The 21,585-nt window shown below is 50.8% G+C and overlaps 1 protein-coding gene across 3 annotated transcripts in view; it reads right to left on the bottom strand.

The window, feature by feature from the left end:
• The window catches only part of CACNB3 (calcium voltage-gated channel auxiliary subunit beta 3), a 40,476-nt gene extending 19,317 nt beyond the window's left edge, over window positions 1-21,159 (bottom strand). The window contains exons 1-2 of one of the 3 annotated variants that reach the window (XM_081900752.1): window positions 20,985-21,159; window positions 879-1,001 (exon numbers count right to left, since the gene is read on the bottom strand). In XM_081900752.1, the coding sequence (XP_081756878.1) occupies window positions 879-1,001; window positions 20,985-21,023 (162 nt within the window). In that variant the 5' untranslated portion in view covers window positions 21,024-21,159. Of the gene's footprint in view, window positions 1-878; window positions 1,002-17,363; window positions 18,442-18,978; window positions 19,193-20,984 lie in introns of those variants that run through there. The other 2 variants (XM_081900751.1, XM_081900750.1) reach the window with 2 other exon arrangements.
• Window positions 21,160-21,585: the final 426 nt, after the last annotated feature.

A 21,585-nucleotide genomic window follows, 5' to 3' on the forward strand; every position in this document is an offset into this window, starting at 1 on the left:
AAGCAACCCCTCCCTCCCCCACTCCTCAGATCAAACCCACAGCCTCACACGGTGCTTTTTATCTATTAAAAAAATACACAACAACCACAATCAGGAAACTATTGTCTGAATCTGCTTTGTAATATCTAGTTTGGCCCTTAGTGTAGTCATTAGTTGCAGCAACGGAACACGCAGGGCAGCCCAGATGTGCTCCCTCCCATACTGGATTGTTGCCCGTTTCTCTTTTATTCACTAATAAATGCCACCCCATTGGCTTGTGTGTGTTGTGTATGATGCCTTTGGAACACACGGGTGAGGATTACATCAATTGTGATCTACAGAAAGGAGAAGAAACCGCAGTCATGGAAACCAGTGAGAAGAAGGCCAAAAATTGCTCGCTCCCCTGCTCTCTGTAGTCTTCAGAAGCCAAAATGAAGGGCAGATGTGGGGCCACCAAGAAGTCGTTGAAGAGCAGCCCACCCCCGTCATCATGGATCATTTTGAGGTCACTGTTTGGGGGAGGGCTGAGGTGCTGTTATCCTGAAGGCAGATTGTAAATAGTCCTTTCCAGAATGTTCATGAGAAAGCAGTATGATGTTTACATAAAACATAAAGATTATTTTCTGCTCCTTACAGTCCACCCCTCCTGGCCCAGGGCAGGGCTGGGGAATCTGTGGCTCCTCAGATGTTGTCTTGGACTCCCACTCCCATCAGCCCCAGCCGGCATGGCCAGTGGTTGGAGACAATGGGACTTGTGGTACCAAAATATATGGGAGGCCACAGGTTGCCTCCCTCCGTGCATTCAGAGCTGCTGGGGAAGCTGTTTCATGGACAAAGAGGTCCTCACCCAACATCTGCTTAGCTGAAACCAAGGCTGGCGTACCCTCCCCTGCCAGTACCTTGGCTTTCTCGAGTTGCTGCTGAGCCTGGTTCTCCACTTCGCGCTTCACCCCCTCGCGCTCCTCCTCGAGCGACACGTCGGAGTCCAGCGATGGGCGGCTGGTGTACGAATCAGCGGAGCCCTGAGGAGAAGGTTCAAAGCTCGAGTGAGGTGAGGGATTTGGCCATACTGGAAGTCAGGATGCAGCCTGATTTGAGGAGGCCTGCCAGAGCTTCTCTCTGAGATGGCCGCTGAAAGGAGAGGTCCCTCGGCCGCACAGTTTCACACTGAATTCTGAAAACCTGTGCATTTGGACTCCACGCACTTTTAGGCTGAGAGCCTTGCAAGTTGCTAAGCTCGGCAGGGGTGGATCTGATGTGTCCCTGGATGGGAGACCAGATGGGAAACCACAGGGCATATGTCCTCCAATTCCATGATGGAAGAAAGAGAGGATTAAAAAACATATTAACCTCCCCCCAGCCCCGTGATGTTTGAGGTTTCCCTGGCAGGGTCAATACAGTGGGCCAGTCATATCAGAAGCTACAGTGCTAAACTATAGCGCCTTAAGGCACTATTCTGTTCAAGGTGTAATATAGCCTATAGTCCAGCCTTCGTCAACATGATGCCTAGCAGATGTTTTGGACTAGGACTCCATCAGCCCCAGCCAGCGCAGCCGTGACCCCGTCAGCTCCAGGATCAAATAGTGGGGCTGATGGGAGTCATAGTCCAAAGGATCTGGAAAGTAGCAGGTTGGGGGAAGGCAGATACAATTGGGAACTGCTTTACAACGCCAATGGTGGAGATGTTAAATCAGAATTCTTAAAGCTTGTTCCTCGGCTAACATTTCCTCAGAAGTATATAAGACTGCAGCCTTAATATTCAAATTAGATACCCTCCAACAGCTCTCCGGAAAAAGAGGACACTCTTGTATAATTACACCACCCTTGTCTTTGAACTAAAAATCACTGCCAGAAGGCTACCCGCTTCCCCACACCCCAATACACACACACTATTATACACTGCTGAAGGCTCTTAGCTGTATGCTATATTTATTTCCTGTGCAATCACCTGCTTTGTGCTGGTTTTGGATGAAATCTTATTAGTAAAGCCAAAAGAAAGAAAGAAAGAAATCTCCTTTTTTTAAACAGCAACCTAAACAATATTTTATAGCATTTATTTTCACAAGATATATAGTCAGACTTATGGAACAGCTGCAACTCAGATGCATTCAAGGAAATGTTCACATCATGGCTGAGGTGCAAAGGAAGCTTGTGCACTGTGCAAGAACCCGAACATGGCTTGTGGGGAATTTCTTTAGATCCCCAAATCTCCCCAAAGGCAAAATGCAGGCAGCCAAGGTACCAGGGACAAGTAAATAGGGAAAGCTGGAGCATATAAGGGGAAGTGGTAGAGCATCTGCTTTGTGGGTTCAATCCCATCATCTCCCAGTCGGGATGGCAGATAACCCTGGTGACGTCTTAAAGAGCCACTGCCAGTCAGTGCAGTACTGAGTTGGTGGAATAGGGGTCTTTCTCAGCATAAGGCTGTTTCCTACGTCCCTAAGTCAGAGCAAGTTCTGTTCTAGTATAGAATAGCTCAGTGGTCCGGGTGGCAGCTGTGTTGTTTACTTTGCACCAGGACTGCTCCTATACGTTCACAAGAACTGCTGTGATAGCTCAGTCAGTAGAGCATGAGACTCTTAATCTCAGGATCGTGGGTCTGAGCCCCAGGTTGAGCCAAAGATTCCTTCATTGCAGAAGGTTGTACCAGATGACCCTCAGAGGTCCTGTCCAACTCAATAGGTGAACCTTTTCCCACCATGCACCTTGATCCCAGGAAACCACCAACTCTACATGTTTGGGTATCCGACTGTCCTTAAAGGTACAGGAGCAGGGCCCACCACAAAAAGATGGCAAAAGTCCCTCATTCCTCAGGCCCTTCTCTCCTCAGTCACATATTCACTAAGTCAGCTTTTGCCAACCTAGCGCCCTCCAGACAGGTGAAGCCTGCTCCCCCCCCCAATCTGCAATACGAGGACAATAATACTGGCATCCCCTACAGGGCTGTTATTGTAAGAATTTCTCAGAGAAGCCCTTAGAAACCAAACACATGCTACATAAATGCTAAATTATATAATTGGTGCTGTTGGTATTTATTGGTTTGCCTAAAATCTTATTCCTATGGCAGCCAAGCTCTCCTTTCCCATTTCTCCACTGCACTTCATACCATATCTTTTATCTTCCTTCCTTCAAATCCCTCCTCAAATCCTACTTTCCCCTTAGGAAACCCAGATGAGTCCCCATTTCTAGCTTCAATCACATCAGTTGCCTTTGCCCACATCCCTTCCTTGCTCCCACTGCTCTCTGCCTTGTCTTATCTTCTCCTTGGCTGGTTTTCACGCGCAAATTCCTTGAGGGAAGGGGCCTGCCTATATCAGCTTAACAAATTCTGTGCATACGATACTGAACAAGAAAAGGCTGCCGGAGGTGCTGCTGCCCCACCATCCCGCCAAACAGCTTACAATCTAAGCAAGGTGGGAATTCAGAGAAGAAAACCAGAGGGGCTTCAGGTAAAGAAGGGATGAGGATGCGACCTGGGCGGCCACTGACAACCTGACTGCTTTTTCTTTAAAGGTGGAGATGGGGTTTCTCAGTCTGTCTAACAAGTGACACACCGACAGCAATGTCACTAGGAAAGCATCTGGGAATGCCATCCTATTAGAAGTCAAAAACAGCCGCCACCATTATTAATGCCCAGTATACCTGAAGGAGCATGTCCACCCCCATCATTCTGCCCGGACACCGAGGTCCAGCACCGAGGGCTTTCTGGCAGTTCCCTCACTGCAAGAAGCAAAGCTACAGGGAACCAGACAGAGGGCCTTCTCGGTAGTGGCACCCGCCCTGTGGAACACCCTCCCACCAGATGTCAAAGAGATAAACAACTACCTGACATTTAGAAGACATCTGAAGGCAGCCCTGTTTAGGGAAGTTTTTAATGTGTGACATTTTAATGTATTTTTAATCTTTGTTGGAAGCTGCCCAGAGTGGCTGGGGAAACCCAGCCAGATGGGCGGGGTACAAATAATAAATTATTATTAATACTGCATATTTGAAATGTCCCAACACTTTGTGTACATTATGCCAGCAATCCTCCACAACAGCCCTGTAAGGTGGGCTATAAGTGGAGCATCAGCTCTGGGTATAAAAAGATGGATCAGTTGGCAACTCTGAAAGATCCCAAGAAGGTCTCATCAGCACAGTTCAAAGGGCTACATCGGTGTAGGAAACCTGTGGCCGTCCAATTGCTGTTGGACTCAAGGTTCCCCATTACCTGACTAGACCAAACCTCTCTCAAGTCCCCACCGCCCTCTGCTACATTAAATGTGGTGTGAGAGAGAGAGATGCACTTCTATAACAGTTGCACCAGATAGGGAGAGTTGTGACAAAAGCAGGGAAGCTTCTAGACACAAGATCTACCCACCCGGGAAGAATGGCAGATGAAAGTGATGGACTACATGGAACTGGCGGAAATGACTGGCAGAATCTGAGACCAGGGAGAAGAGTCGGTAGAAGAAGACCGGAAGAAATTTAAAGACTACTTACAGAAACACTGTAAAATTAAGAAATGTTAGAGGGATGCTGGAATGATGTTATGTGGTTTTAGCAGTAATGTTTTAAGGGGTATGTTAAAATGGATTGTTAACATGTGAAAATGTAAAGCCATAATATATTATGATAAAATATTAAGATAAAAGCAAAAAGGGTAAGGACTTGCTGAAATAACTTTTGAACTAGAATACAAAAAAGGGAGGTGTGAGGAGGTCAAGGAAACAAGCAGATGAAAGATAAGGTATGGAAAGATTGATTTGTTTTTTCTATTTTTTAATTGTATCTTTTTTTACTGTTTTTTCTTTTTTCTTTGTCTTTATTTCTGTAATCATTTGAAACCTTAATAAATATTATTATTTTTTTAAAAAAAGACAAAAGCAGGGAAGCTTCTAATAAGTGAAGCTCCATTTCCCAAAATTCTCCTTTTTGCCCAGCAATGTAAGAGATGCAGGAATTCCCCCTCCCTTAAAAAAATGGGAATCTGAAAGTCCTGGCTGCTTCCCCCATTAACTTTAAAAGAAAAGAGGTAGTTCATCATTGGGGTTTGCACTTTTAATCCCCCTTCCGCTTCAGTTTTCACAGATTAATAGTAGGCATGTCTACTCAGAAGCAAACCCTGTGGAATTCAATGGGGCTTACTCCCAGGAAAGTGAAACTAGGGCTGCAACCTAAGCTGCAAGGAAAACATAGCAGCAGCCTATGGCTGGTTTTGGCGCCAACTGCTTCCAGAAGGATACCTTACACCAGGGGTAGGCAACCTAAGGCCCGTGGGCCGGATCCGGCCCAATCACCTTCTCAATCTGGCCTATGGACGGTCTGGGAATCAGCATGTTTTTACATGAGCAGAATGTGTGCTTTTATTTAAAATGCACCTCTAGGTTATTTGTGGGGCATAATAATTTGATCTTCTTTCTTCTTCCAAAATATAGTCTGGCCCCCCACAAGGTCTGAGGGACGGTGGACCAGCCCACGGCTGAAAAAGGTTGCTGACCCCTGCCTTACACACATAAAATGTGTATTTATTATTTTGGTATTTTACAATATTGTAAAATACGCAACTAGACAGCATCTTAAAAAGTAGAGACATCACCTTACCAACAAAGGTCCGTATAGTAAAAGCTATGGTTTTCCCAGTAGTGATGTATGGAAGTGAGAGCTGGACCATAAAGAAGGCTGATCGCTGAAGAATTGATGCTTTTGAATTATGGTGCTGGAGGAGACTCTTGAGAGTCCCATCGACTGCAAGAAGAACAAACCGATCCATTCTTAAGGAAATCAGCCCTGAGTGCTCACTGGAAGGACAGATCGTGAAGCTGAGGCTCCAAGACTTTGGCCACCTCATGAGAAGAGAAGACTCCCTAGAAAAGATCCTGATGTTGGGAAAGATGGAGGGCACAAGGAGAAGGGGACGACAGAGGACGAGATGGTTGGATAGTGTCTTCGAAGCTACAAACATGAGTCTGACCAAACTGCGGGAGGCAGTGGAAGACAGGAGTGCCTGGCGTGCTCTGGTCCATGGGGTCATGAAGAGTCCAACACGACTAAACGACTAAACAACAACAAAAATATGCAATGGGTCAGTGTGTCTGGCTGTAAACCAGAAGGTTGGTGGTTCCAGCCCACCCAGGGATGGCTGTGGGCAGGAATAGATGACTCTTGGAGATCCTTCCAACTTTACAATTCCATAGTTGTATGAACACCTAAGTGTGACTCTCTACGATTCCAGTGGGAGGAGGAGGATGGGTACCCCCTCACCTCACCTCTCCCGAAAGCCATCTTCTCTGCCCTCCCTTCCCACGCCCAACAGCGTGGCACCAAAAATGCCAGGAAAAAACCGCCATGCTGAACCAGCGCAGGGCCAGAACAGCAGCCTCCGATCCTCCCTCGTCTCGACTGCGGGGAAGGTGTCGTCCCTCCCCGGGGAAGGAGCGACAGAGAGAGGCGGAGAGGGAGAAGGGAATTGGGAGCGAGCACCACGGCAACGCGCAACGCCACGGGGAGGTGGCAGCACGCGGGCCTGTGTGAACGCGGGAGAAGAAGCGAAGCGAGGGCGATGGAGGAGGAGTGGGGCACCGTTTTAAAAACACGCCGCGCTGGCTGGCTCAGAGCTGCTGCTGCGCGCCCAGCCCCTTTGGTAAGGATGCGCACGAATCGCCCACGCGTGTCTCTGCCTGTAGATTCCACAGGGAGCTGCCACCACCAGGCGCGGGTCCCCCGTCGCGCGTCCACACGGCCCAAGAGGCACGTGGCAGAAGCCGCGCGCAAGAGGGGCCCGCGACGGAGCTTAGATCTCGCGTGGAAGTGGGCGTCTCTGGTGCAAACGGGAAAGGAGCCTTTGCGTCTAGGCGCCCCCGTGTTCAGACTTCAGACCCTCTCCTCTTCTGCCCGCCCCACACGTGTACGGCGCGTGCGTTTCTGCTGGCTGGAGCTCGGCGGCCCACGGCTCTTCCGCAACGCGGGAGTCTGGAAAGGCGCGCGTGGGTGAGGGAGAAGATGCTTCTTCGCGCATCCTCGATGCCCTTCCTGTTCCCGAGCTTCGCCTTGCAGTGAACCGCCTGCGATGTAGATAAACTGGGGAGGGGAATCGGGCCTGCAAAGCACAGGGGGATCCAAAAGGGCTTCGTTTCCCAGGGTTAATTGACAAAAGGAGACACGCATCTGCCTTGAAATCTTTCCCCAAAAAGCCAAAGGGGGGAAGGGGGGGTTGAAAAGGCATTTGACATTTTGCACATGCGTGTTGGCGCTCTTCTTCCACCCCAGTCCCTACTTTGGAATGGGTTTCCACTTGCTTGAGAATAACGGTGTGGTTAGTGATGTATGGAAGTGAGAGCTGGACCATAAAGAAGGCTGGTGGCCGAAGAATTGATGCTTTCGAATTCTGGTGCTGGAGGAGACTCTTGAGAGTCCCATGGACTGCAAGAAGATCAAACCTCTCCATTCTGAAGGAAATCAGCCCTGAGTGCTCACTGGAAGGACAGATCCTGAAGCTGAGGCTCCAAGACTTTGGCCACCTCATGAGAAGAGAAGACTCCCTGGAAAAGACCCTGATGTTGGGGAAGATGGAGGGCACAAGGAGAAGGGGACGGCAGAGGACGAGATGGTTGGATAGTGTTTTCGAGGTTACCAGCATGAGTTTGACCAAACTGCGGGAGGCAGTGGAAGACAGGAGTGCCTGGCGTGTTCTGGTCCATGGGGTCACGAAGAGTCGGACACGACTAAACGACTAAACAAAAACAACAATAAAACGGTGTGGTGCAAGGACAAAAGGCTGACTTGCAACTCCAGTTGTGCCAAGTTCAGATTTCACCTCTGCTGTGAATTCACTCGGTGGCCTAAGGCAAGCCGCTTCCTCTGGGCTTGACGTCATGGGGATAGTAATCCTGGCCTACCTTACAAGGTTGTTGTGCATTGGGAAGTGAAGCACTTTAAAACACTCTGAAGTGCTCTACGCAGCTAAGCAGGAAACTCAGCACCAGACTTAGGAAACCATGTTAAATTAACATGGGAGAGTGTTGATGAAGGGAAGAAATGGAAATCAGTAATTTAGGTGGGTTTTCTGAAGTACATTCAGGTCAATTACATTTTGGATTATGTTTCTTGTGTACAGTTGGCCAGTTTAAATGGGGGGCGGGGAGAGAGAGAGAAAGAGAGAGAGAGATAACACAAGGTTTTTGAGGGCCTCTTTCATATTCTTGCTTCCTATGAGTAACTTTCTTTTTTTAATAAAAAAAATTATTAAGTATTTAAAGATTACAGAATAAAAAGAAAAAGAATTAAACAATACAATACAATACAGAAACAAAAAGACCACATATACATAACAAAACAAAATAAAAACAATTAAAAACACCCTATGAGTAACTTTCAGAACTGGTGACTGAGTTTGCTTTTTTCATCCTCCCTCTCCCTCCCCTTTTTCTTTTGTGTCGTGTGTTTCACATATTCAGAATATACACTGTTATTTTTTTTATTGCTCTAGGGACCTTTTCAGCTGAAGATCAGGGTCAAAATGATTTAAATAAATAAATTAACACCAAATTAAATGCAAAAGCTTTGACAGCTTCAATCTGCAGAACTGGCATTGTTCTGCACTTGTAAGAAATCCATCTCTGAGTGTGGCAGCACCTGCAACTTGGAACTCCCTGCCTAAGGACACCAGGCAAGTGCCCTCACTTTTCAGCACCTGCTTAAAACGTATTTTGTTTAGGCAAGCCTATCCAGACATGTAAAAGTTACATGTGCTTTATTTCTTTTTCATTACTGTTGGATCTAATCATCTTTTGAATGTTTTAAAATACCTGTGTTTAAGTCAAATTGCCATGCTTTATTTTATATTTTTGTAAACCGCTTCAACATTTTCTTACAGTAAGGCACTATATAATTTTGTAAAATAAAATAAAATAAATGAAATGTCAAATGCATACTATATTGATATGTCACCCTCTGCTAGTACAGTATAATAATTGCATTTTGATTTCTCAATACAGGTTCAAATTCAAGCATCTACAGCATATTTACAACGACTGTCAGACTGGTGCCAGACACTGCTCATTTCAAAAACTCATGAGCAAACCCCCAGTAATCTAGCACTTATTAAACCATTATTGTTCTTTTCTTACCTTTAAGAAGACTGGTTTATGTTATGGATTTCCCTGCCTTTTTATTACATGTCCCAAGACAATATTATTATACTGTATTCAAAAATAGTTTTAGGCCTAAACCCTGACTCAAATTAGAGGATTCAGAGTGTTTTACAGGGCTCACTTGATCACTAGATGGAATCCTTTATCACGGCAAGGAATGAGGCCTAGCATTGCATCTGGGCCATCAACAGACAGAAATACCCTTTTCCCTTCCCAGTTATACCTTGGAACTCGTACCTTTGCCGTTCACTGGCACAAGTCAAGCAAGGCAAGGCAAAGGTGTGGCAAACTCTGTGGTCCTCCAGAAATTGCTGGACCTCAGTTCCCATCAGCCCCAACCAGCGCGGCCAGTGGTCAGGGATGAAGGGAATTGTAGTCCAACACCATCTCTCCACTGTTGGTCTAAAGCCACGTGATGCAGCAACCGCACAGTGAAGCTAAGCAAACCTGGAGCCTGACATGTACAGTGGGCCAGTATGTCTGGATGTTAACCAGAAGGTTGGTGGTTCAAGGCCACCCAGAGATAGCTGTGGGCAGGATAGCGGCAATTGCAGGAATTGGACTAGATGCCATTTGGGGTCTCTTCCAACTCTATGATTCTATGAGACCATCTAGGAACCCCACTTATGCCATCTTGAGCTCCACTCTGGAAGAAAGGTGGAACATAAGTGCAAGGAATAAAATGAAGCAGGGAGTGGGCAAGTTTCCAAAGGGGAGGAGGAAAAGGTAAACAGCATTTGAATGTCCAGGAGGGATCTGGGCAAGATTTGTTCAAAGACAAGGATGCGATGGGGCCCATCAAGGACGCCCAGAAGAGCTGACTAGTGGGGAGCAGGGATGCATATGGCAGCTTGTTGTGATGCTACTGGGATGCACTGCTAAGCAAGAGGAGCTCCAGAAGCGAGTGAGGGAACAGAGCGCAGAGCAAATTTGCATCAGCTAGCTCGGTTAACAAAAGCAGGCCATGGCAGCAGGAACAAAAGCTGTAAATGCACCCTTTCAGATTTAACAAAGAGAGCAGAAAGTCCAAAGTGATCAGATGCTACTGCTAGCGAAAAGGGGTTATTACAACCTGCTCTTCTTCTTGCATTTCATCCACCCTGACACAGAACATTTTGGGCTACAGGAAGACTCCCAAGCCGTGGTCTGTGTTACCCGCTCTGAAGCCCATAAGAGATTATCACGAGCTGAAGGAGTTTCAGATTCAAAGCCCCATTTTGCAGTGGCATCAGATCAGTGATAATAGGACACTGTAATTGCTGTTCCAAGCATCCAGAATGTGATTTTCAGCCTCCAGTAAGGGGGGGGGCTTCAAAATAGGATTGCCTGAGCAGCAAATGCACAGTTGTGTTCAAATGGATACGATGGAGCTCTCAGAGCTTTTGTTCTGCTTCACTAAATTAAAGCAGCTTCAGGTATACCTGAAGGAGTGTCTCCACCCTCATCGCTTAGCCCAGACACTGAGGTCCTTCTTCAAGGGTCTTCTGCTGGTTCCTTCACTGCAAGAAGTGAAGTTACAGGGAACCAGGCAGAGGGGCTTCTCGGCAGTAGCGCCCTCCCTGTGGAACGCCCTCCCTTCAGATGTCAAGGAGATAAACAAATATACTCCTTTTAGAAGGTGTTTTATTATGTTCTTAGATATGCTGTAAGCCACGCAGAGTGGCTGTGGAAACCCAGCCAGATGGGTGGGGTATAAATAACAAAATTATTATTATTATCATAATCATCCCCACTTTTGAGTTGCAGAAACAGTGGTGAGGGGCTGCTTAAGCTGTTCCCCATGTTCCCCTTTACTCCTGGGGTGCATGATTTTGAGCAGGAAAATGACTGTGATGAAAGGGTTAATCAACCCCTCCTGATGCTGTTCTCCCCCCACAAAACTGCAGCTTCCCCAAACCTCATTTCATTTATTTAAAAACTCAGGAAATTGTCACATACATTTGCATGTGCCATGTGCCTGGATAGCTAAAAACCAACAGTTTGGACAGGTATTCAAGGAATACTTTTTGGGCTTCTAGTGTGTTGATGTTTCCTTTGGGACTTTTATCTGCCTGTGTGCTTTATAATGCTTGCTCAACCTAACCGTGCATAAATGCAGCATGATGAAGAGGCTGTTAAGTCTCCAATGCTCTCTCCTCCAATGCACTCTCCTCCAAAGAAAATGGACCTTGTAAAGCCGGGTCCTCCAAATGTTGCTGGACTACAACTCCCATCAACCCCTGCCAGCACAGACAAGGGTCAGAGATGATGGGAACTGTAGTCCAAAGCAAAGCAGAGGGCCGCCAATTCCCTATCCTTGTGCAAAGCTTGCTTTATGGAACTCTGACTGCCTGGGAAATGAGAGGGAGTGGGGGATGTGAAACAAGACATGAAAAACATCTATTATGTTTCGATTCACATTCAGTAAGACTCACTGAAATTAATAACCATGAAAAAGTTGGCTCCATTAATTTCTAGTACAGTCCTCTGAGGAAAACTTAGTTCAACACAACCCAAGGCGTAGAGAATCAAGCCTCCATTCTACTGATATCTGAACCTCTACATTGGCCAGGGAAAGGACAGGATGGAATACCAGAGGGAGAGGAGTGACTCTAGAGCAGCGGTTCTCAACCTGTGGGTCCCCAGATGTTGTTGGACTACAACTCCCATCATCCCTGAGCTCTGGCCTTGCTACCTAGGGGTGATGGGAGTTGTAGTCCAACAACATCTGGGGACCCAAAGGTTAAGAACCACTGCTCTAGAGTCTAGAAACAGCAGGGTGATATTTTGCGCTTCATCAATCACAGCTAAAGCGAAACAAAACAGTTGTGCTAGATCCTAGTCAGAATTCTTGCCCGTTGCCCTGGATGCCAGTCATCCCAATGTCGGGTCAAATGCATCCAAAGTGTATATTTTAATCAGTGGCGAGAGAAAGGCACATTGCATGTGGCTAAGAAACGCGTCTCCTTCATTCACCACTACCTTAAGATCCCCTACCCTGGAGTCCTTGCCCAAAGTAAGCCTTAGAGCGGAGGCTCTGAAATTGTGACCCATGGATCTCTGGTGACCTGCAAGGTCCATTCAGGCAGTCCACAAAAATATTGCAAAACAATCACAAATCTCTCTACTGGCCTCGACCAGGGCCAGAGCCTTTCCAGCCCTGGCCCCAGTCCGGTGGAAACCTCTGTCACAAGAGACCAGGGCCTTGCGGGATTTGACATCTTTCTGCAGGGCCTGCAAGACGGAGCTGTTCCGCCTGGCCTTTGATCCAGGTCCAGTCTGACCCCCTTCTTTCTATGGGACCCTGTATGTACCGTAAGTGGCCTCCATAGCTCTTTCTATCGGCCCATATGGGACCAGCACAGGTGGGCGGGCCTGGTGAACTTTTAATTCCTTACCCCTACGGTTATGATTCGTGGGTTCCCACTTAATTTTATTTTGCTTTTAAATGTGATTCGAATTGTATTTTAAACTAATCCTTTGATTTTGTTTTTTCAATGTATTTTATATATTTGGTGTTAGCCGCCTTGAGCCCAGTCTTGGTCGGGGAGGGTGGGGTATGAATAATTATTTTTATTTTTATTATGTTTGCTCACAGTGGATTTCGCCCCTTAAAACTGACCCATAAAAGTGGCCAAACAATTTGTATAAAGCAGCACTGGTTTTGAAGCAGAGGCTGAATGGGGAGAAAGTTTATGAAGTGATCCAACAGTTTTGAGAACTGTTGCCTAAGAGAGCAAGGGGTGGGCAGCTTGTGCCCCCCTCAAGCCAATGCTGCTGGGCTCCAGCTTCCAGCAGCCCCAGCCAGCATGGCCCAGTGGTCAAGGATGATGGGAGTTGTAGTCCTAAGACTTGGAGGGGCTTCCCACTTTACAGATACCCAAAAGATGAGCGCCTATGTACTCACATGGCATTCTCCAGACAGGCTGAAAGGAACTGGACTTGGAGGAACAAAATGGAAAATCCTTAAAATGTCACCCTCCCTGCTATGGCGGAAGAGAGGCTCTTTCTGGCCCAATCTGTGTTGTCACAGCTGCAACCACAGTCCCCCCCTGAGAGGAGGATGAATCTCGGCCAAAGAGCTTAAGATCCAAGCTGTCAGCGAGCAACAGTCCCTCGCTCCCTCTCCTCTCCTCTCCCCAACGAAAAGCTCCACCACTTCACCCAGCTCCCTTCTCAATCTGCCTCTCCTTTTTGCAGGGGGCGAAAAACCCACCCACCCTGGGAGATCAATGCGAAGGGAGAGGGGTTTCACTGTCAACTTGCTACTCCTACACCCAGGAAGCGCACGGAAAGGCGAGAAGGAAGAGGACCAGTGCAGTGCCTTCCAGATATTGCCAGACTGCAACACCCATCGTGGGGATTATGGGAGTTGGAGTCCAACAACATCCAGAAAGTGCCACAATGACAATCCCTGGTACTCTGCCTCTCAGACACCAGAGCCTTAAACAACCCAGGCCCCCAAAATATCTGAAAGATTTCCTCTTTCCCTACAGACCCTCCCAGGTGTTAAGGTCTGCAGAGGGAACCATCTTGGTAGTTCTCCCTCCCTCGGGAATTGGGGGGGGGTGTCTGTGGCTTGGGATAATGTATTCTCTGTGACAGCCCCTAGGTCAGGGGTCAGCAACCCTTTTCAGCCGTGGGCCGGTCCACCGTCCTTCAGACCATGTGGTGGGCCAGACTATATTTTGAAAAAAAATACAGTGGTACCTCAGGTTAAGTACTTAATTCGCTCCGGAGGTCCATTCTTAACCTGAAACTGTTCTTAACCTGAAGCACCACTTTAGCTAATGGGGCCTCCTGCTGCTGCCGCGCCGCTGGGGCACGATTTCTGTTCTCATCCTGAAGCAAAGTTCTTAACCTGAAGCACTATTTCTGGGTTAGCGGAGTCTGTAACCTGAAGTGTATGTAATCTGAAGCGTATGTAACCCGAGGTACCACTGTATGAACAAATTCCTATGTCCCACAAATAACCCAGAGATGCATTTTACCGTAAATAAAAGCACACATTCTACTCATGTAAAAACACCAGGCAGGCCCCACAAATAATCCAGAGATGCATTTTAAATACAAGGACACATTCTACTCATGTAAAAACACGCTGATTCCCGGACCATCCACGGGCCAGATTTAGAAGGTGATTGGGCTGCATCTGGCGCACGGGCCTTAGGTTGCCTACCCCCTGCCCTAGGTTGTGGCATCCCCCCCCCAGCCCCAGTCTGACTTCCTCACTTTACAGCTTTCAGCGAATGCTGAGTCTGCCCCTCTTCACCCTGGCCTGCGACATCAGAAATGTGTGTTTTCACACCACACCTGATCCTTGTGACGGTAATTTGTTTTTAATTCTGAATTTTAAACTTGAACAATAAATTTGATGATGATGAGCTAAATAAGAAACCAGCCCATCTTTTGCTCCCTTTCCAGATCGTTGAATCAGATTACCATGACAAGGATTGGAGGATTCAGAATAGCCTGAAGACCAAAGCTGGCTATTGTCTGGACCCCCCTTTCTCCTCTCCCTTTGCCGCCAATTCAGCTCCAGTTCAGCCTTGCTGTCCACCCCATTCCTACCTTGCCCTTTGAAAACCAGAGTTAGCATGTTGTGTAGTCATTAAGAGCACCAGTCTGGAACGGGAGATAGGTAAAGGTAAAGGGACCATTAGGTCCAGTCATGGCCGACTCTGGGGTTGCGGCACTCATCTCACTTTATTGGCCGAGGGAGCTGGTGTACAGCTTCCGGGTCATGTGGCCAGCATGACTAAGCCGCTTCTGGCAAACCAGTGCAGCGCACGGAAACACCATTTACCTACCCGCCGGAGAGGTACCTATTTATCTACTTGCACTTCGATGTGCTTTCGAACTGCTAGGTTGGCAGGAGCAGGGACTGAACAACGGAAGCTCACCCCGGTCATGGGGATTCAAACCGCTGACCTTCTGATCAGCAAGTCCTAGGCTCAGTGGTTTAACCCACAGCGCCACCCGCGCTCAAATCACTACTCAGCCACATTGAGATCCCCAGGAAACCTTGGGTTCAGTCACTCTCTCTCAGCCTACCTCACCTCACAGGGTTCTTGTGAGGATGCAATGCAGGGAAGTAGAACCATGTATGCCAACCTGAGCTTGAGAAAGTCAGATTACAAGTGTAACACAGGAACATAGGAAGCAGCATTATACAGAGTCTCTTGGGCAGGGGCTCTCCAGGGTTTCAGACAGGAAACAGTCCTCTCTGGAGATGCCAGGGACTGAACCCACGACCTTTTGCACGCAAAACAGATGCTCTGCCACTGAGCCAAATTTGGTCCCCCGCCCCTGCAAAAATGAATGTAAATAATCCAGCTCCCATAAACCAGGAAGTAAGATTGGAGATGGTACGAACCAGGAGCAAGGATTTCTGGGCACAACTTGATTCTGGTTCCCAGGAATTCGGAATGCGAATGGAAAGTGCGAAGGCCTCTAATAACTCGCAGCCCTAGGCTACCACCCGCAATTCTGCACCTTCACTCTCCTCCCCTCCCTCTGCATATGGAGTGTGATCAACAGACACTGAGAAGAAAAAAATACTTTGCAACAGTCTTTAAAAAGTGCTTTTATGACTTAGGTAAGAGGTGCTAGAAATGGAGGCGGGAGGAGAGGTGAACATCTCGCACTTACAGCTTCCATCGTCTCTCTTCTCTCCCCCCCCCCCCCAGCTCAGGCAGACACTAGGAAATGCCAGCCCCCTCCCCCCTCCAAAGCCCAGTTCCGTCATGTCAGCTGATCATCCACCTCCTCCTGCCGACACCCACCCACACATTTCAAAGCGGAGCAGCTGTGCCTGCTGTGGATGCCTAACCCCAACCAGGTGGGCAGGAAGCCCAAGGACCGGGCATGATAAAAATTGTGCTGGCATCACACAGGGGAGCCCCCACACCTGACTTATAATTGATGGGCTCCTACAGAGGTTGACAAAGAGGCTTGTTCCAGACCTGCTGAACTAGCCTACTGGGTGGAGATTTTCCTAGCCATGTGTCCTCTTCCCTTGTCATCTATCTAGATTATAGCCCCTGTTTGCTTGCACATGTTAGGTGAAGGGCCATTGTCCAGTGGCTAGAGCATCTCTTTTGCATGCAAAAGACTCCAGGTCCCATCCTCAGCATCTCCAGCTAAGAGGAAGATCCCCGCCTGAATTCCTGGAGAGTCTCGCTGCTAGTTAGCGCAGCCAGTAATGAGCTAGGTGGACCCAATGGTCTGGCTCTGTACAAAGCAGGTTCCTTTATGCCCACATCCTCCAGCCAAAGCCCTCCACAAACTCTCCATCCAGGATTTCCGCAACTCCTCTTTTGAGCTCTAATGCCTGGGTGACAACAGCCAGGAAAAGTGCAGAAGAGAAACACCTCCTCCTCTTTCAGGAAGGAGTTATTTTTGGGATCCCACTTGAAGGGAGACATGAGACTTTCTCCACCCCTTACCCAAGCCATGTAGGAGGACCTCCAACCAAGGATCTACCCCAAAACAGGTGCATGGTCTGAGGGACTCTGCACTCGCTCCCGCCGCTCCTGGCTCAGGAATGCACAAGCCCTTCCCAAGAACCAGCTGCTGACAAGGAACACCATGCCAGGGTCCGGCCAATGCCTCTCAATGTGCATCTCTAGGCATGGTTGGGAGAGAGGGAAACCCTGTGCCTGCTAGGGTAGGCAAGACTGAGCTAGATGAAGCAATGGTCTGACTAGGGATGCAAGGAAGCTTCCCATGTTCCTACGTGCTGGATTCACCCACCAGCAGGGGGAGCTGTTAGGGGAAAGAACATCACTTCCCTAGAATGCCAGGGCAACCATCCTACTGCCCGCTTACACCCGGACATATTTAGAGCACCCCATCTATCCAGAACCATGTCCCTCCACTCCTTGGAGAGGACCAAACCTCCAAGTGCCTTCCAGCCCTGAGCCAAACAGAAGCCAAGGAAAGCAACTTACCACCACCCCATAACTAAGGGGTACCCTTAACATGCCCTGGTCCTCTTCCACCAGAGGCGCCCAGTTAAACCCCCATGGAATCTGTGATTGTGCCCTGAGCTCAGTCGCCTACTCCACTGTCTCCCCACTCAAAGCCACAACCCCCCAGCGCCCTCATGGGTCCTCTGCCCCAACTTTCTAACACCTAGTCCATAGCCCCAGAGCTCACCCCACCTTACCCCCTGCCATCCAGCCCTGCACCCAGCGAACCAGGACGATGCCAGGTTCTTGTAAGTGGGCGGTTCCCCTGCTGAAAATAGCCCCTGGCTTCTGCCAGACTCACCACCTCGGAGTCTTCGAATCCATGGAGACAGGAGTCGTCATACATGGGGGATGAAAGAATCGTTCAGGAACCAAGACAGAGGTGGTGGTGGTGGCAGCAGGGTGAAGGGGGGTGAAAAGGGGCAGCTCTTCCAATCGGAGGGATGCCCAGCGCTGTGCCCCCTGCCCCAAGCTGGGTTGGGGGCAGCGGATGGCACGCAATGGCAGAGCTGCTGTCTGCTCCCCGAGAAAGATTCCCCACCCTGGATGCGCTCGCTCGCTCGCTCGCTCTCTCCGCTCAGCAACGACGGCAAAAACAATAGCGCCCACCCACCAGCCCTCCCCTGGGGGCAGGCATTGAGACAGGCAAGCACGGAAGGAAGCGGGGAGGTGGGGGGCGGGCAGAGAGAAGGAGAGAGAGAGAAGAGAGAAGTGGGGCAGGCAGCAGCTCCTGAACTGTCCGGATGCGTCTGCACCCACCTGGGGGCAAGACCAAAGCGGGGTGCCAAGGGGCGCGGTGCAGAGAGCAGAAGGGGACCAACAGGAGGGGAGAGGGAAGACACGACCGGAGGGCATGTGATGTGGGATTTTGGGGGGCAGGGGTCGTTCTCAGTGCATTCTTAGTGCCCACCAAGCTCTGCCCTTATTCTGCCTCCAGAGACAGGGAGGGCAGAGAAGGATGCCTTGCTGGATATTCAGCCAAACAAAAGGGAATTGGCGGTTGGGGAGACACAGCCTTCCTGCTTGGGCCAGGAGAGGTCCGGGCACCGAGACCGGGCAAGCGAAGGAATGTGGGCAGTGAAAGGGTGAGAGGTCCAGGCCACCACCACGGCACGCCGTGCCCCCCACCTGGTTCCTTGAGTGCCCCTGTTTTCCTAGCCCAGGCTGCCTTAACTGCCTGCAGGTTACTGGATAACCAGGGCCAGCTGGGTGCCTCTCCGCGCGACCCCTGGCAATGCCACCCTCTGCCTCCCTCCAGCTTCCCTGATGCAGCGCCTCTCCCTAAGGCATCCATGGGGGTCTCTCCTCCGGCTCTACGCTCCGGATTGCCCACCCAGACGGTCTCACAGCTCCATCCCTAAAGGGCAGATGGGGACGTTCGCCTCCCCCCCTTAACTTCGGGGCAGGTGCTGCTGCTGCTGCTGCCCGCTGATCTGGACTCGGTCCTCCGGCTTTGCCGGAAATGGGGCCCGGTGGGGTTCCCCCTGCCATTCCCCCAAGCTGCGTCTCCAGATGCCTCTCCAAGCCCGGTGCCAGGGGTGCAGGCGCCACTTGGACCCCCACCCCGTCCCACGGAAGTTGGGCAGTCCCTGCAGAAAGAAGCCCCTCCGCCCTTTGCCAACCAGGACGCAGCACCAATCCTGACATCCCAGCCGCGAATCTAGGAAGCGCAACGGGACTGAAGGCGCGGGAGAGAGGGAGGCGAGGAGCCCGGCGAAGGGGCGGGCGAGGCGCGCAGCCGCCCGCCCCTTCTCCCTGGCGGGCTCCCCGGATCCTCCCGGAGTTGCTGTATGGGGGTGGGGAGGGATGTCTGGGGCGCGCGAGGAAGCTGCCGCTTGGCGCGGGAGAGGCGCGCGAGACGGGCATGGCGCCGGGGCGGGCGGGGGGCGGCGGCTGCGCGCTGCCTGGTCGGTTACCTCGTTGAGCAGGAAGGTTGCGCTGGAGTCAGAAAAAGACATAGACGGCGGGGGAGGGAGCCGGCCGGCCGGCGGGCGGGCGGGCCCGGGGTGCGCTGCCCGCTGGGGAGAAGGAAGGAGGAGGGAGGGAGGCGCCCCCCGGCCCCGCTGCGCCGCTTCCGAAGCGCCTGCCCGGCTCTGGCTGCCTGCGCTCGTCCGCTCGCCCGCGCTCTCCTCCTCCTCCTGCCGACGAGCGCGGTGCGCGCCGCCGCGCCTCCCGCCCTCCTCCCGCCGCGCTCCCCGCGCCCTTCCCAGACTGGGCTCGGGGACGTGCCAGGCGCTATATAATCACGGGGGGGGGGGCGGCGAGGATGCGCCCTGCCAAGCAAGAGCCTCTCCGATGGCGCCTTCCCCGCGCGCGCAGCTGGGGGCTTTCGGCGGGCTCCCCTCTCCTCCTCTCGCCCGGGTGGGGCGCTTCTGGGCTGAGCAAGAAGGGGGCCGAGCTGGCGTGCAGGGTGCGCCTCGCTCCAGCCGTCGACAAGCTCCAGATGCTCATCCAGCAGATAGAGAGATCTCCAGCTTCCCGGGGTTTTAAGGCCATCGCTCCCGCTCCCCCGCCCGTCGATGGCGCTGCAAATCCGAGAAGCTGGAGATGGGGGAAGCCGCTCACCCGCCGCCGTTCTCCCCTGCCCCTATACCACGCCTTTCCCCGGGGTTTCAGCCGGCCCTGGCACGGCAGAGGCTCATCCCTGGGGGAAAGGGAACAGTGGAAAGGACCCCAGAGCAAGAGCAGAGTGCCTTTCCGCGGAGTGGCTGCAAATAATTGCCACCGCCGGAGAGTTGTGTCTGAAGGCCCTCCGGCCCTAGCATCGCTTGTGTTACAACTTAAGCTTTGCCATTTCCCGCGGACGTTAAAAAGCAAAGCACATTATTCTCTCTCGGCTGCTCGAGATCCTTCCCGCCCCGCTTCCAGGGATTTCAATGTGGCTGCATCCAGCCCCTTGCCCCAGCTCCTTGGGGCGCCCCCTGGTGGAGATAAGAGGATAATCGGGGTTCGGCTTCCCTTGCTAGAGAATATTTGGTGCGGGTGGGTGTTTAAAACAGGATTAATAAAGCAGATCCCTATTTTAATCTCAGTTTGAGGCTTTTGTCGTCAGGGAATACAGGCCTCTGCCAGGAAGACTGGTGTGCAAATGCCGCTCATAACTAAATAAAACCCCATATTTGTTTACAATATGAAAGAACAGCTGGATTTGAGAAGGGAGGAAGAGGGAAGATCAGCTATGCCACTGGACCCTCTTACTGAGGGTGGGCGATGGGACACCTAGCTCAACCTAGGCAGGACCACCACTCTTAACTTGGGGTGGGAAGGAAGCCCAGGGGGTCAGGAGGGAAAGGAGGGCAAAACAAACTTTGGTGCCACCCTGGTCAGTGCAATGGAAAATTGTTCAGAATAAGCCTGTGAAAATAACATTTTAGAATGGAGCCTTTGTAGTTCCAGCCCTGCAGGGGGCACTATGGATTGAGGGTCAATAGTTTTAGATTTTGTGGAGGGGAAGCTTCTGACTTTGCTGTGTATACGAGGAAAACTGCAGAGAGCACAGATAGAGGAGGAATGTTTTAGTTACTACAGGGGTTAAAGCAGAAAATATTCAGCTGCTGGACTCTTCTGTATGGGGGGGCAGTGCTCCTGCCTTGGTGGTCTTCACTCAGCAGGGGCACTATAGGGCACAGGCCTTGAGTTCAGGGTAAGGGGGGAAAGGGGGCAGCGGATGGCACAGCAGAGCTCAAACACACCCATGAATCGCTGCAGCGGCTGGTGCCATCTGACTACCTGGGAAAACCTAACTCTTCTTGACAGCTCTGGCAAGCCTCTCAACCCACATCTCCTGCATCTGACTCCACTTTCTTGTGCTGCGGTTCTGCCACCCAGGCGGCCCACTCGCCAGGCTGCTCCCTCACCCCCTTCTTACCCGCTCCTCTTTTCCCAGCCCGCCCCCCAAGAGACAAGGATGGCGCCACTTTACCTCGTTGAGCAGGAAGACACTGGAGTTGGAGAGAGACATGCAGAGTGTCTGCTTTGCTGGACTGTAGCTGACTCTGCGTGGCTCACACACCTCCTCTACCTTCCTCTCATGAACCCAGCCCAGCTCACGGGGCAGACAGGAAGCCCTGCCCACAGGGACTCTCTCGTGGGATGGAGAGCCAGCAGCCTGCAAGCTCAGGGGCACGAGCAAATTGTGCAACGCTGCATGAGCATTGCAAGTCCGTCCGTCCCCTCCCCGTGCACACTGATGTCTTGTGGCGCCGTATGCAAGCATCCCATTGGCTCCCAAGCTCTTGTGGGACACTGTGGGTGTGGATGGGTGTGGGAGTGCGCATCACAAAGCCAGCTTTGTGAACCATCATCTTTTAGCACCAAGCACAAACAGCGCACCAGCCGCAGCAATGCATTTAAACATGACGCTGGCTTCAGGCATCAGCTCACAGCTTCTTGTGGGTCCCAACAGGAGCAGTTTCGGTGGCAGCCCATGACTACTGCGGGCCTATAGTGCAAATGGCTTTCTTGACAAAGATTCTCACAGGGTGGAGGCAGTCGCTTGGCAGGATCTCAGCGCCATGGGTCTC

Source organism: Podarcis melisellensis (assembly GCF_964234715.1).
Source record: "Podarcis melisellensis genome assembly, chromosome: 2".
In the NCBI taxonomy this organism is placed as follows: domain Eukaryota; kingdom Metazoa; phylum Chordata; class Lepidosauria; order Squamata; family Lacertidae; genus Podarcis; species Podarcis melisellensis.